At 56.5% G+C, this 13,990-nt stretch overlaps 2 protein-coding genes across 14 annotated transcripts in view; one reads left to right on the top strand and one right to left on the bottom strand.

The window, feature by feature from the left end:
• STX18 (syntaxin 18) overlaps positions 1–3,857 on the top strand; it is a 127,548-nt gene extending 123,691 nt beyond the window's left edge. For all 13 annotated transcript variants that reach the window (XM_001917824.6, XM_023638362.2, XM_070262719.1 and 10 more), the window contains 2 exons: positions 2,429–2,509; positions 3,258–3,857. In XM_001917824.6, coding sequence (XP_001917859.4) covers positions 2,429–2,509; positions 3,258–3,353 — 177 coding nt within the window. In that variant the 3' untranslated portion in view covers positions 3,354–3,857. The remainder of the gene's footprint in view (positions 1–2,428; positions 2,510–3,257) is intronic.
• A 453-nt stretch (positions 3,858–4,310) lies between these two features.
• Positions 4,311–13,990, bottom strand: part of NSG1 (neuronal vesicle trafficking associated 1) — a 31,817-nt gene continuing 22,137 nt past the window's right edge. The window contains exons 4-5 of the mRNA XM_023638363.2: positions 13,672–13,782; positions 4,311–6,154 (exon numbers count right to left, since the gene is read on the bottom strand). Coding sequence (XP_023494131.1) covers positions 5,954–6,154; positions 13,672–13,782 — 312 coding nt within the window. The 3' untranslated portion in view covers positions 4,311–5,953. The remainder of the gene's footprint in view (positions 6,155–13,671; positions 13,783–13,990) is intronic.

The following is a 13,990-nucleotide window of genomic DNA, read 5'->3' as shown; positions in this document are numbered from 1 at the left end:
GGTCACCTGGCCTCTGTCCTGCGCTCCCAGAGTGGGTGCTGCTGGCCAGTGTGCACGCGCAGAGTGTCTCGGGGGAGAGCCAGTCACCCCCTGAGAGGGCTTTGTGTCTGGGGAGCTCTGCACATGGGAGCTGCTGGCCGGCCAGGCTGGGCCCACATCCGCCCCGTGCCGTGGCACACAGAGGAGGTTCTGGCAGATCAGGGTCTGGATGCCTTCAGGTAAGCTGGGCAGCCTCTCTGAGCACGGCTTTCCCATCTGTAAAAAGGAGGGGCCCTTGCAGGGCTGTTGGAAGGTTCAGCCATAACCCATGGCAAGAGCCCGGCACAAGGTCTGATGGGGAGTAGCTTTTCAAATGCCAGGCCCGTGCCATGTTGGGTGTCGTGTTCTTGCAGGAACCATCATTGTTCTCTTAGGTGGATTTTCATGTTGTTTCTCCCTGCCTGCCGTTCTGAAAGTCTTTCAGCCGGTAACTGGCAAAATTTTTAGAGACCTGATAAATTTGCCCTTTTTTAAGCATCCACAGACTGTGGAAGGGTTTGAAAGACAAAATCACTTTTCTCCACTGTGTTAAACTGACTAGTTGGCTTAAGATACTCCACTCACAGAACTCCCCTAAACCACACAGCCGGAGTCAAATCACTGTAAGTTAGGCACATAGTCTAACGACAGTTTGGAAGGGTAGGTTCATGTGAGCTGCCATGTGTAAGAGCACGCTGAAGCAGTGTGCTGAGGCTTCACCTCGAAGCCTGATGGCCGTCAGTTCAGCCGCCTGGCACACAACCCTTCAGTCTCCCTCTCAGATCACACGACTTGTTTGCAGAGGCAGCTCAGCATGGTAGAAAGAGCTCAGAGGCCAGGGCAAGTCCGACAGACTGCTCTGAGCGGGGCTCCCCAGCACACATCGTGTGACCTGGGGCTCTCCTGAGCCCCGCTCCCTGCTCCAAAATGGGGCAGGTGTCCCCTGCCTCACTCTCAGAGCCAGGGAACAGGAAGTGCCTGACCCACTCCTGGTACGCAGCAGGCTCAGTATGTGGGAACTCTGTGACTTCTAGGTGTGGCTGCGACAGATGTGGGTGATGCACTGTGTCCCCAGCACAGCCAGTAGCCGCTGGCAAAGGGGACTTCACCGCTGTGTACCTTACGTGCAGTGAAACGCTGAGGTCTCAGTTGGCAAAATGCAGTAAAAGTCAGCATTGCCCCGGTCCTGGTGCTCCTGCGCCCAGCCCAGCTGCTGAGGAAGGAGTACCGGTGGCCACTGACAGCTGGTTCTGGGTCAGGAAGTTGATTCAGTTCGGAAGCAGCTATTCCAGAGTCCTGGCTGTGTGCCCGAGGTGGCAGAAAGGAGCCGCTCACCCCACAGCCCAGCTTCTCCACAGCCCAGCCGCTCGGGCTCCGCCTGGGGAGGGATTCCCAGAGCGTGCGCTCGGGCCTTGCCTGGCTTCTCAGGAGTTTCTAGGACCCCAGAAAAGCTGGGTCTGTCTTGCCCTGTCCGTCTGTGTTGCAGGGTTGTTCATGCTGGCTTCTCTCATAGAACACTGGCAGTGCTCAGTTAGCACCCACTGTGAGATTCTCCAGACAGGCGATTCTAGAGCAAAGCGATCGCTGGCCCGTGTCCTTGGACCACGTAACATTCATTGCATGGAGTCGGGCTGGAGAGCCTGCCTTCCTCTCCAGTTCTGTTGGTCAGGTTTCTCTGAAACGCGCATTAGCGTGCATTTCTCCCTCCCTCCCCCCGCTCCTCCCCCCGCCTAACGCAAGGGGAGAGACCCCTGCTCCTGAGGCCCGCCTGGCATTGTTGACTCCCGTGTGGAGTGGCGGGTGCTTATTAGCCAGATGTTCCACGTGCCGGACCAGGATCCTGCAGTTCTGAAGCTTTCCAAGTATCTGGAGTAACATTTTTTGGAAGCATCCTGCATTCCCTTTTGCTTTTTAGATTTTAGCTTTTTCTTTAGAGATACGATAGTGAAACCCAGAGCACTTTGCTGAAGCCAGCATGTGTGTTTGACAGCACTTGTGCTCTGAAGCTGCCTTCTCTGTACTTCATGAGGAATAAATGAGAGACTGGAGGAAAAGCTCTGGGCATGTGGTGGCTGCTCTGTAACCACCAGCTCTTATGTGTTTGTCCCTTACTGTCCGGCGAGTGGCACAGCAGAGGCAGCAGCTGGGGTGGAAGGGGCCCTGGGGTCCAATCCCAGTCCTGCCACTTGGTTGCTGTGTGACTTTGGGCAAGTTATTAAACTTCTCTGAACCTTAAGTTTCCTTTTTGGAAAATGGGGGTGCTGCCTACCCTCTGGGGTGCTGTGATGATTCCTGGGTTCATGTGTATAAAGCCCTGGGCCCTTAGTAAGTGGCGGTTACCAGTTTATCATGAAGTATGCTTGGGGAGGAGGAGGTGGCTGTGTTTATCTGCCACTCTTTTCTTCCACAGGAAGCTGAGATTGACAGCATTCACCAATTAGTTGTAGGGGCAACTGAGAACATAAAGGAGGGCAACGAAGACATCAGAGAGGTGGGTACTCTTTGGGCCCCCGAGTCTGACTTGGCGTGGCACTGAGTCCAGGCAGTAGCATTTGCTTCACTGGCAGGCTGGTCTCACAGCCGTGCACTGGATGGTCACATTCCATCCCCGCCAAGCCCAGGGCCCCACTGTTACCAAGGCAATGGCTTGCCCCCTCCACAGGAGCCCTCTGGGGCACGTGGGGTCGGTCTCGGCAAGGGTCAGACCAGCTCCCTAACTCCAGGGGTTGGCCCCACTGGAGAAGCTTGTTGGAGCCCCGCCGAGAGCCAGCGCTCTGGCTGCTGTTTACGGAGTCGTCTGTGTTGAGGGCATGTCTTCTGAGTGTGGTCCTTAGGTTGGGGTTGACATGGAGTGTTCCTGGGCGCCCCTGCCAGCGCGTTGCTGGGAACACCAGGCAGGGTAGACACAGTGCTCCAAGCCTAAGCTCCAAGCCTAAGCAGGTGGTTTTAACCCTGGGGCACACATGCGCCATTTCTGGACTGTCGTGTTTCCCGGGGAATTGTGCAAGACCTCTGAATACTGGCTAACCAGTGAGGGAAATACAACCTGTTTATCTTCTGATGGGTTTTAAACCCACTTTGTGGTTTTGCTTATTAAGCCATGTATTCAAGGTAAGCTTAGGGTCAAGCAATACACACCAAGATAGGGAGAGTGCATGCAAACAGATAAAGCATTTGAGGGCCTTGTAAACCCAAATCCTGTGTGGTAAAAATACCTGTGCTCCTGTCCCCCACCCCAGGCCATTAAAAACAACGCCGGCTTCCGAGTGTGGGTCCTCTTCTTCCTGGTGATGTGCTCCTTCTCCTTGCTCTTCCTCGACTGGTACGACAGCTAGGCTGGGATGTCGTGCCTGCTGGCCTTGGGCGGTGGGTGCGCTACAAGAACTTGCACCCGGTCGCTTCTGGCCAACAGGGCGCTGCTGTGTGTCTCTAGCCCCAGAGTGTGGTTGTGACCAGATTTTATCACAGAGCCATTTAGGGAGGGGGGCTGGGACAGACATGTCCTGTCATCAAAGGGATGCCCCAACCTGTGCTTTGAAGACTATTTAGTAGCTGAGAAAGAAAACACCGCGAACTGAAAGTACTCTGTGGCGGCAGTCCTGAGGCCAGATGGACGACACGGAGAGGCGCTCGTTGGTACCTGCACCTGAACGGGAGGCCACCTCCCGCTCCGCCAGCTGTCCAGGGCTCACAGGAAGGCACCAGCCTTTCCCGCCTGGTGGCTTCAGGGAAGAGCCCTGGCTAATAACGTCTCACAACAAACGATCGCTTCTTTGTTTCCTGTGGCTTCTTGTCTGCCTGAGCCAAGTAGAAAATAAAACTCACCTTTGCCTTGGTAATCTACTAAATACGATTACAGCCACTTAACATATTGTCACTGGCTCCAAGTTTAGAAAGTCAGTGGACGCCTGCCTGCCTCCTGTCGGGGAAGAAGTGTGGGGACAGACCCTGGGGCATTTAGCAAGGGGCCGCCAGGCCTGCTCCTCCCAGAGGTGCTGCCCCGGACACTTTCCTCACAGGGCAGGCAGGGGGCGTGGGAGGCCTGACTTCCTGCCACGGGGGCCGAGGAGCTTTTCTTCAGAGAAGGAGCTGGGCCTGCTGCTCTGGGGCCTGTGCACCTGACCCTCTAGGAAACATAAACAGAAGTGTCTTTTTGTAGTTGGAAGCACTAGGCATCTGCAGCCACATGCAGAGAGCATCCCGGTGTCCTCGGGGCCCTGCCTCACACGGGGGCGGATTCTGCACTGCTGCTCGCGAACAGCATGTGCTGTACAGACAGTCCACCGCGCAGCCACAGGGATCCTCGTGTTCTTTATTCGCACAGAGTGAAAATGTCAAAAGTTACATGTGAATGAATTTACAGTCAATAAAGTACACGTCTACTAGAACAGACAAATGGGGGTGGCCTTGGCACTGTGTTTACATGGGCTCAGCTTCGTCTACAGATCTATCTATGCGGAAGAGTTCTGGCATGAAGTTATTGCTCTATACATTCCCCACAGCTTCACGGCCTCCGTCACAGCACATGACTCCACAGTGCACACCCACTGCTCTGAGCTCACAGTCATTGTTTCAAAACACCCTTGATAATAAAATATAGTTTACGTTTCAGAAGCACATTTCCGGGAATAGTAATGGAGCTGAAAATGATCACCATGCTTGTTCACAACAGATCTTACACTATTTGTCATTTATTTTTGATCTACTAAAAAACAGTGAAACTTTTGACATATCCACCAGAAACAACACATTCAAATAACATGGAAGAAAATGTCTGAATCTTTCTACTTAACTGTCTTACACACTTAGTTTATCTAACTGGCAATTTTGTAAACATATACTTTAATGTCAAGGTTCAGGTTTAAACATAATTTTCTTACAAAGATTGTGACTTGAAATGTCATAATTGGATTTGAAAGGTGCCACACCAGCCCCCACCAGCCTTTCCTGCCTGTTGACAGCAAAGCAGTTATATCTGTTTTATCTGACCAGCAATTACATTTTCACTTTTCCCACCCAGCTAATTCTTTAAAAACTGACTTGCTAACAGGGCTATTGGTGCAGATTTATTCATAATCAAGTGAACAAAAGGGCCAGTGGGGTTTCATTCCTATTCAGCACGTCACAGAGCAGACGGACTACCTACAGCGAGGGCAGTTCCGCAGCCTAGAGCCCGGGGTCCTGTCTCTCCAGAGTCCCTGCAGCTCACATGCTTTTTGACACAGTCTGCATGCACTCGAGTGAAACAGCCTCTCTACCCAGTGGAGCCCTCCGTACCAAGATGCCAACGCCAGAGGCAACTGAGTGCGTTCTGTTGACAGCAATAATAGAACCACCTGAGTGTGCCTTGTGGCAGTGCACTTGCACACTTAGGGATGAGCACAGGGAGGAGAGGCAGCATCTGCCACCCAAAGTCATTTCTCCTTCCTTCTTGACCCCACTCACTACAGCGCGTCTTGGCGATCGGCACTGTGGCCATCTGATGGCGGGTGGAAGAGACGTGAAGTGCAGCTCGCTCTGAGCAAAGCAAGGGGTCACTCTAGATATGGCTATGGAGGCAGGTTTGCAAACAGCAAGGTCGCTTTTAAAAAATCAGTATCACAAAATGCATTATTTATCTGAAGTCCGAACCCCTTGCGTATCCATTGTAATTTGTTTTTTGAGAGCATCCAATAAATCCCAGTAAAGTTGCTAAATTAAGATTCCTTAACATGAAAGACGGTGTCGGAGCTCTTTAAGCAATGCTGATATGCACTTGATTGTATGCCCATGGGGGGTCTGCAGCAAGTTTTATTTGCAAAGCAGCATTAGCAAACAGAAGCAGTTGCACCATAAATGATAACCTCTAAATTATCATAATTATATTTAATGAAATGTCCCTCAAAGTCCCTTTGTTACCTTCAAGTGACACATTGTAAGGAACCTGCCCATCTCGCTAGGCCGACTTCTCCGCAGCTTCCGTCTCCTGTTCCGACAGCTTCTCTTCCGACAGAACAGACATCCACGGCGACACCGAGCGGGTGATGCTCTGCTTGGCCAGGTTGTAGTGGTTTATGACGGTGTAAAATTTCTCCCGGGCATTGGAGTCTTGCTCCGCATAGTAGCTCTCCAAGCCTTCTGGAATGCACTGGGTGCTCTGAAAGACAAGAGGCCGCTGAGGCGCACCCCTCGATGAGGAGGGATACCGCGTGTCCACTTAACACCCGACGTGCTTACTGAGCACCTTCCCTGGGCTCGGAGGAGAGACACAGATAAGCAAAAGTGGGCATGGATCTGGCCCCCAGGGCACAGCCACCGATTAGATCATAGCAGAAGAGACATGTTTAACGAGGCCACGATGGAGGGGCACTTGGGCTCCAAGGCCATGTGTGTGATGGGACAACAGGCCTTCCTACCTCACTGAGGATCTTACGCTAGCCATTTTAAATCTCCTAGGATGAAGCTTTTGACGTGCCCACCAGAAACAACATACTCAACTAGTGAAGGAAGGGAAGTCAGAAAGGCTTCCAGTGAGCTGGCTCCTTCCTAGGCCTCAGCCAGCTGAGCGGGAGGGAGGGCAAAGGAGACAGGCCTGGGGCAGGAGACTGAAGGCAGGCCAGTGGCCAGAACAGAGGAGTGGGAGCGCGGTGGGAATGCCAGAAAAGAAGGAAAGGGTCAGGGGGTCAGGCCACACACCACCTGCAGGGTCCTGTCAGGGAGTGTGAGGGTGACCTTGTGATCCAGGGTGCAGCAGGAAGTCACTGAGGACCAAGACTGCCTGTGGGGGTGGGGTGTCCCAGGCAGCCAGCTGTCCCCTAAGGAAGAGGCCTGTCCTCACAGGCCATGGAACAGCCTTGGGGAGGTGGGGTTCAGATGACTGGAAATCCCTGAGGTTACACGTGGAATTCTGTTGTAGGGGCGTTTGGGGAGGGCTCAGTCCATAGTTCTCAGCCTATAAGGGGCCTGGGGCCCAGGGCTGCCTCTCCTTGTCAATCCAGGAGCCACCGCCCACCAGCTGCTTGGAGCACACTGTCTCAGCACGTTCACCGAGCCCACAGGAAGGCACGGTGGGGCTGGGAACCGTCTTCCACCACGTGTCCTCCCGGAGTGAAGTGGGCCCGTGGTACCCAGCTAAACACCACATTTCTCAGCGCTCCTTGTAGCCCGGTGAGGCCCTGGGACTAAGTATGGTCAATGGGATGCGAGTGGATATGACAGGAACAGGTTCTGGGCTGGGCCCTTAAAGGGCAGCACCTGCCCTCCACTGCTCCTGTGGCCCCTGCTCACCGGCTGACTGCCCAGAGAAGGGCAGCACTCGGGGCTGGCAGGGCAGCCCAAGACAGGATTGCATTGGGCTCCAGGAGGACCTCACGGGCACCACTGCCTTTCAGCTGGGGCTTTAAGATGACAGAGAAATAAACCTGCCATCTTGTGGAAGCAACCAAAGCGTGGCATGAATGTCAAGGTCTCCTCAGATAGTGAAGTGACACTGCAGTTAAGACCGGGCCCAGGCCGCAGCCACCTGCACAGTCACCTGGAAGAGTTTTAAACCCAGATTCTTAGCCCCACCCCTCAGAGTCTGACTCAGCACATCTGTGCCGTGGCAGTCTGTTTAACCGTCTCCCAGAGGATCCCGAAGCTCTTGCAGCATCTCGGCCAAGGCCACTTTGCTGGCAAGTGCAGAGCCAGGATCTGAAGCCGGTGCACCATCCACAGCACTCCAGCCAGCTCCTGGGGCTCAGCGAGAAACCCTTGAGTTTCCACTACAGCTGCTCCGAGCATCTGTTTACCCCCCTAGGGCGGGCACAGGGTGGAGAACCTGACAAGATCTTTGCTGATGTCTCCAGGCACCTCAGACCATCGCTAGGATGGCCTGTGGGGGCTGCTGCGCCGGGGACGTGGACGTCCCCAGGGAACCTCCGCTGGGAGTCATCTGTGCCTGAGCTCAGGTTTTCTTCAATCTCTGAAGCTCAAGGCACTTAGCTCTGCGCCCCAGTTAAGGGGCTGCTCCTTGAGGCCTTCCTGCAGATCCTGGGCCCGCCTGCCCTCCCCCCCACCCCCGCCGGCAGCAAAGGAAAAGGACCGGGTTCTGCCGCCCAGGCTGCTGTCTTCCTCCTCTGACCTCCTCGTAGCGGCAGGTCGCCCAGTGCCTGCCATGCACATTCTCGCTGTGAGGTGGGTTCCGTCAGTCCCATCTCATAGACGGGCCACGTGGGACCCAGGGAGCTGAGGCAATGCTCCAGGCTCCCCCAGGTGAGCATAAGAACCAGACTCCAGCCGGGGCCTCCTAATCAGAGTGCTCCAGACCCCAAACCGTGTCACCCCTGAGGCTGCCCCTCAACTCAAAGACAGGACAGTGAGAAACCAAGGTGATGAGCTCCGCCCCAGGGGCGAACAGGGCAGAACTGCTCTTTTCTGGAATCAACCACCAACAGCCTTAAATTCAGCCAGTGTTTACCAAGTGCCAGCTCCAGCGCGCAGGGCCTCTGGAGTGAGCCTCAGCTCCTGCATCCTGGCCCCTGCTGGGCTCCACAGCCCGCTGCAGCGCTGGCTCAGCCTCAGCGCCCTCAGGGTGCTAGGCAGCTCCTCTGTGGCGCTCAGGGAGCCTGAGAGGCCCACCCCATAGGAGCTGCTGTGACTAGAACTGGGTGAACCTGCCGTCTGTATGACGCCCTTGGTGGGCATCAGGGTGTAACATCACCCTCTGAACCCAAAGGCCCCACCCATGTGCGGACCCATTTGACACTGCCTGGCTGCTGCCTAGTCTCAGGAACAGTGACAGGGCTGAACATGTGATTTGTGGAGAGAGAGAAGGGACAACATCTCAGTTGTGGAAAAGGTCCCATTAGCAGAGTTAATGGCTGACTGAGTGTAACCTGAGGGTCTTGTTCTGTCTCTAAGTGAGCAAGCTCCTTCTCCAGGCAGTTGGTTCTCACAGGGGACAGCGGCCTTGTGTCCAGGAAAAGGAGTGTGAAGTTAACAGGGGCACAGGCTCTCTCACAGGTAGGCTGCCCATCAGGTTTAGAAGCCGCTTGTGCCAGGTCTGTGCCAGGCACCAGGAATACTAAGGAACAGGCCACAGCCCGGGCCAGCGGCCCTACCAGCCCCTGGGGACCTGCCTGTGGCCTTCACTCAGCAAATCCAGCACTAGGAAGGGGCAGGTCTGGCCTCTCGGCCGAGGGAAGGCAGTGCCATTGAGCGTGGTCAGTGATGGTGTGTGCCTGGTCCAGCACCTGGCCCACAGAGCAGCTGTTTTGTCACTGCTGGATCTGGAAGATAGCGGGTGGTAAAGGCTGGGATTGGTTTGGGGGAGGGGCTTTCAAGAGCACTGGGATCTTGCAGAGGTTTACAAACAAGTCGATCCTGGCTGCAAATCCATATGCCTCTTCCCCAGGTCGGGGCCTGGGGCCCAGGCGGGTGCCGTGGCTGTTCCCCTGTTGGCATTGCTGTAGCTACTGCCCCTCCTCAGAGACAGTGACTCACTGCCACCGGTTTAGCAACGGCAGAGAGGGAAAATAATAGATGCGTGCTTTCCCCTCAGCCCTACACCGCCCTGCCTCTGGAGCACTGGTTCTTCTTCCTACCAGCTCATCAAACCCTGAAAGATAAAGATGAGAAATACCTGCCAGCCCCCTGGGAGCACAAGGAGCTATTTCCAGAAGAGAAATGATGGGGGGGGCGCATGTGTTGATTGCCCAGCGCTGCTGCTCTGCAGCGTGTCAGAGGCTGAGGCTGGTAGGAGCCTGGCCCACGTCACAGGCTGAGTTCACCGGAGTCCGCTTTCCCTCTGAGCCTCGGTTCCCTCGTCTATAAAATGGGGCTAAGGAGTCACACCTCTGGGGTTGCTATGCGGACTAAAGTCAATGTAGGCCAGCTCAGGTAAGAAGCCAGGATGTGTCCAAGGTTACACAGTGGACAGAAAAGATAAAAAGCCAAAAAAGGCCACCGCTGAAGTGATGCCCTCTTCCCCTCAGCATCCTGAGCCCGGCCACGGCTGCACAGGCAGACACTTCGTGCAGCCAGGCAGCCATGCAGCATGCCTCCCTGGCCAGCCCGTCAGGCCCTGCAGGGCGCCTTGGCCCCTGGCCACCAAGCCGGCGGCTGCCCTCCTCTCCAGCCTGCACTGCACCTGCTCCTCGCCAGCACAGGGTCCCAGGGCCTCCTGAGGCAGCCAACACCTGCTGAGCCGTGAATGACTGCTCCAGATGGGGACAGGGCCTCCAGGGACGGAACAGCCCTGCCCACAGGTGCCTAGGCCACGGAAGAGAGATGTTACCGATGCCAAGGCCGCCCACACAACAAGGCTGTGAGAAAACGCCGGGGAGGCCCCATGGGGGCCTGGTGGTGGGCGAGAACCAGGGGCAAGGAAGCCACCTGAGGGCACATGGAGCTGCATGTGAGTGAGGAGGGGAGGGGCTCCCCGGGAAGCTGCCACCCAGGCCCGTCGGGCCGTTATGTAGGAGGACTCTGACAGAACTGCATGTCACCTGCCGGTGGTCTTGAGGAGGTCACCGACCCTCCCTGCGCCTCGTCCCTCAGCTGTAAAATGAAATGATCATCGGAGTGGTGAGGTGATCACGCAAGCGTGCGCTGAACAGCCCCTGGCACTGTCGGCGCCCTTCAGCCTTACTCACAGCGGGTCCACTGTGAGAATGTGTGCGCGCACGGTCTCTACGAGCAACCCTCACATGTAAAAGTGTGGCTGCGTCTGGGCCAGTCGCCCCCTTATGTTTAAAACTTTTCTATAATACACAGGATAACTTCATGGTTTAAAAAAAAGCAGAAACCTAGCATCCTCCCCAGCCCACAGGAGGAGCCTTCCTCTCTTCCACAGCCCCTGCAGGGGCGCCTGCCCTCGGGTCCCCTACCTGCCTGCATGCCACAAGCTCCTGTGCCCATCAGCCCTTCCCACGGGGGCCCCTCTGGGCCTTGGGGTCAGCAGGCCCAGCCGTCTATGTCCTCAGCACAAGCCTGGCCTGCAGCAGGTCCTCACCAGGCCCCTTGGCTGAGCTGGCCCATCCTCTTTAGATCCCAGGCACATGAGCCCTGTGACAACCCCCTGGAAGAGGTGGCCCCAGGCCTTCACAGTCACTCTATGTCTCCTCTTCCTGACACTCAGCGGTGTCCACATCCTCAGGATCTGTGTCTGCTCGCCGCCTGTCCACCAGAATAAAAGCTCCAAGGGCAGGACCTGTCCCGCACTGTGCTCCCAGCACCCAGCCAGGCGCACGGTAGGAGGCACTTAATAAACATAGGCTGAAGATAGAAATGAAGAGAGGGCGTGCCCTTGGGCAGGATGAAGAACATCTCTGTACCCCATTTTCCTGCTGGTAAATGGGCATCTAACAGTATCTACCCCATGGGGTTTCTGGAAGCATTCGGTGAGATCTTAGAGTAAGAGCCCTGTGTAGAGAGCCCAGCGTCTGCGTGTGATACGTACTCGACACACACGCAAGAAGGAGGGAGGAGGGGACTTGTGTGCGTGCTCACACCACCCCTTCTCCAGCTTTAGCTGAGGGCAGTCGGATACAGCCAAGCCCCTGGCCCTCCCAGCTATATTCTCCAGGAAGGACACCCCCAGTAGATGCCAGTGGAAAATGCCAGTCCCAAAAGACACAGATCCAGAACAATCTATCAGGGACGCTCAAGTCCCAAGGCTGGCTGTCACCACAGTCCCCTGTAGAGCCTTTTCAACACGCAGACACCTGCTCCCTCCAACACTGTGGCGAGTCCGAGAAGCAGAGCCTCGTGTCCCGATTCCACCCGGCCCAGGTCATTGAGCAGAACTTGTCCCGCAGCAGGGGGGACGCAGGTTCAGCCTGGCCCGCGCCCCATGCGGGAACGTGCCCCCGGCCCAAGGAGAACGAGCCGGGAAGGAAACTGGATCCTCCCACTGGGCTGCTGGCCTCAGTTACTTGTGAGCCGTCTGTCTGGATGGGGACTTCCAGTTCTCTCTGCACCCCGGTTCCCATCAGGGCACTGCTCCTGTGTCATCTTGGCTCCCTCTCCATGACATCAGCCTGAGTAACCAGCTCTGGGCCAGGTCCTCCCCCCTTGTCCCTGCCCTGCGTCCCAGAGTCATTCTTCCAGTGTCACATAGGTCTCCCCTCTCCATCTCCAGCACCCAGACCTGTCCAGACCCTCTTCTCTTCCCTGATCCCCTGCAGCAGCCTCCTCTTGCTCCCTACCAACCTCCAGTCCCCTCCCCAGGCTACTCGAGTGACCACCCCATCACCTCCCCCTCCTCCAGGGGCCTTTGCCTGGCACTCTGTTCTGGTCATAGCCAGTTCATCTTCCACTGCCTCGCAGTCCCCCAGCGAGATCACACCTGGGCGGCTCCCAGCATGCCCTGTCCCATCCTGCTGTCACCTGTGTGTCCTCCTCCCCCAGCCTGCCTGGTTCAGCCCTGCTGGCCTCCAGGGTCTGCTCATGTGTTCCCCTCCTCGAAGCCCCCAGCCCTCTGGATCAGCCTCCTTTAAAGCCTGCTGTCGTTCCAGCCTCCAAACAGATGTAAACTCTTCCAGCCCCAGCCCAGGGGTGGGGGGCTTCCCTCTGCCTGGATGTGCTTCCCCAGGTGGCTGCGTGGCTCCCTCACAGGCCTCCTATGAGCCTTGCTAGAACTTGACCTTCTAGAAACTGCAGCCCCGACGCTGCTCTGCTTTGCTTTTCAGTGTTTATAACCTCCTAACTCAGGGTACAGTTGACTTATGTTTCTTTTGAGAATGTCGGCGAGCTTCTAGAAGATGGGGGTCTTTATCTGACTGGCTCCTGGCTGTGTTCCAGCCCTGAGCACAGCGCCATGTGGAAGGAGGGAAAGGGCCAGGCCAGAGCCATGACTTCCAGTCTGGCCTGCCACCTCGGGGAACGGCTCTGCGTCTCCCGTTAGCAAAACCCAAACAGCTGCCGCCCAGGGACAGCTCACACCCCCAGCCTGTTGGAGCGCATGCTCAGAACCAATAGCCGGGGCTCTCCTGCTCTGAGTTCAGCCGTGCCAAATCCTGGAGATGATCGCACTTCCTCTTCACATTGGCTCTGGAAAGTTCACAACCAAACGTGGGGCCCAGATGCTGCGCGTAGGGAAAAGGGAATCCCAGCAAGTGCGTTCCCTTCCTCCTGGCTTCGTCTTCTCACCCTCTGCCTCCCTGTACTTTTCTTCACTTCATCCTGTTGTCCCGGGTGTGCGCTTATGTGCCACTTGCAGGCATCACAGCGCATTCCACAAGTGTGGAGAGCCCAGCGACGCAGCACCGTGGCCGGGAGGGCAGGCAAGGGACACGTGGTTGGGAGGTGGGTCGTGCTCCCAGCCCTGTCCCAGATCCACGTGGCCTGGGGCAAGCCCTCCCCTCTCTGCGCTTCAGCTTCCCGCTGCCTCCCCACGGCATGTCCTTCCTCTTTCATGTGGCCGAGCTGGGCCTGCCTGACAGGAGGGCCTGTCCCAGCAGCTCCCTTCCTACAGGTCCCACCACGCCTCCTGCCCCCTGGCCCTCTGCCTCCCTCCCCTGACCCCGCAGGGCCTCCCACCAGGAACCTTCCACAAGGACCCCCATCGCTGGCCTTGGATACAGAGCTCAGGGCCCCTGCTGCTCTAGTGCCTGTCCCTGGGGCGCCGCAAGGTCAAGTGAGAGGGCAAGGTGCAAAGGCATGCCAGGGTCGCAGGGCGAGGTGGAGCTTTACCTTGAGGATGAAGCCATCGGGGCAGGCGCGGTCATACTTGTACACCTTGTAGACAACCAGGAAGACGACACAGGTGAGGAAAGCCAGAGCAAAGAGGACCAGCACGGAGACCTGTGGGCAGAGGTGGGGACGTCAGGGAGGCTGGGAAGACCGTGTGCTGGGGCAGCCAGACAGATACACACAGATGCACAAAGACAGACGCACACCAGCGTGCGCAGAGACTGTCCCTGGAAGGAGGCACAAAAACACGGATCCTGGAAGGTGTCTGGGGATGAGAGGGCGGCCAAAGCACTTTCCACTGGACAACTTTTTGTACCGT

The sequence above is a fragment of the Equus caballus genome, chromosome 3, assembly GCF_041296265.1.
Source record: "Equus caballus isolate H_3958 breed thoroughbred chromosome 3, TB-T2T, whole genome shotgun sequence".
Lineage (NCBI taxonomy): Eukaryota > Metazoa > Chordata > Mammalia > Perissodactyla > Equidae > Equus > Equus caballus.
This window is presented reverse-complemented; position numbering and strand designations above follow the sequence as displayed.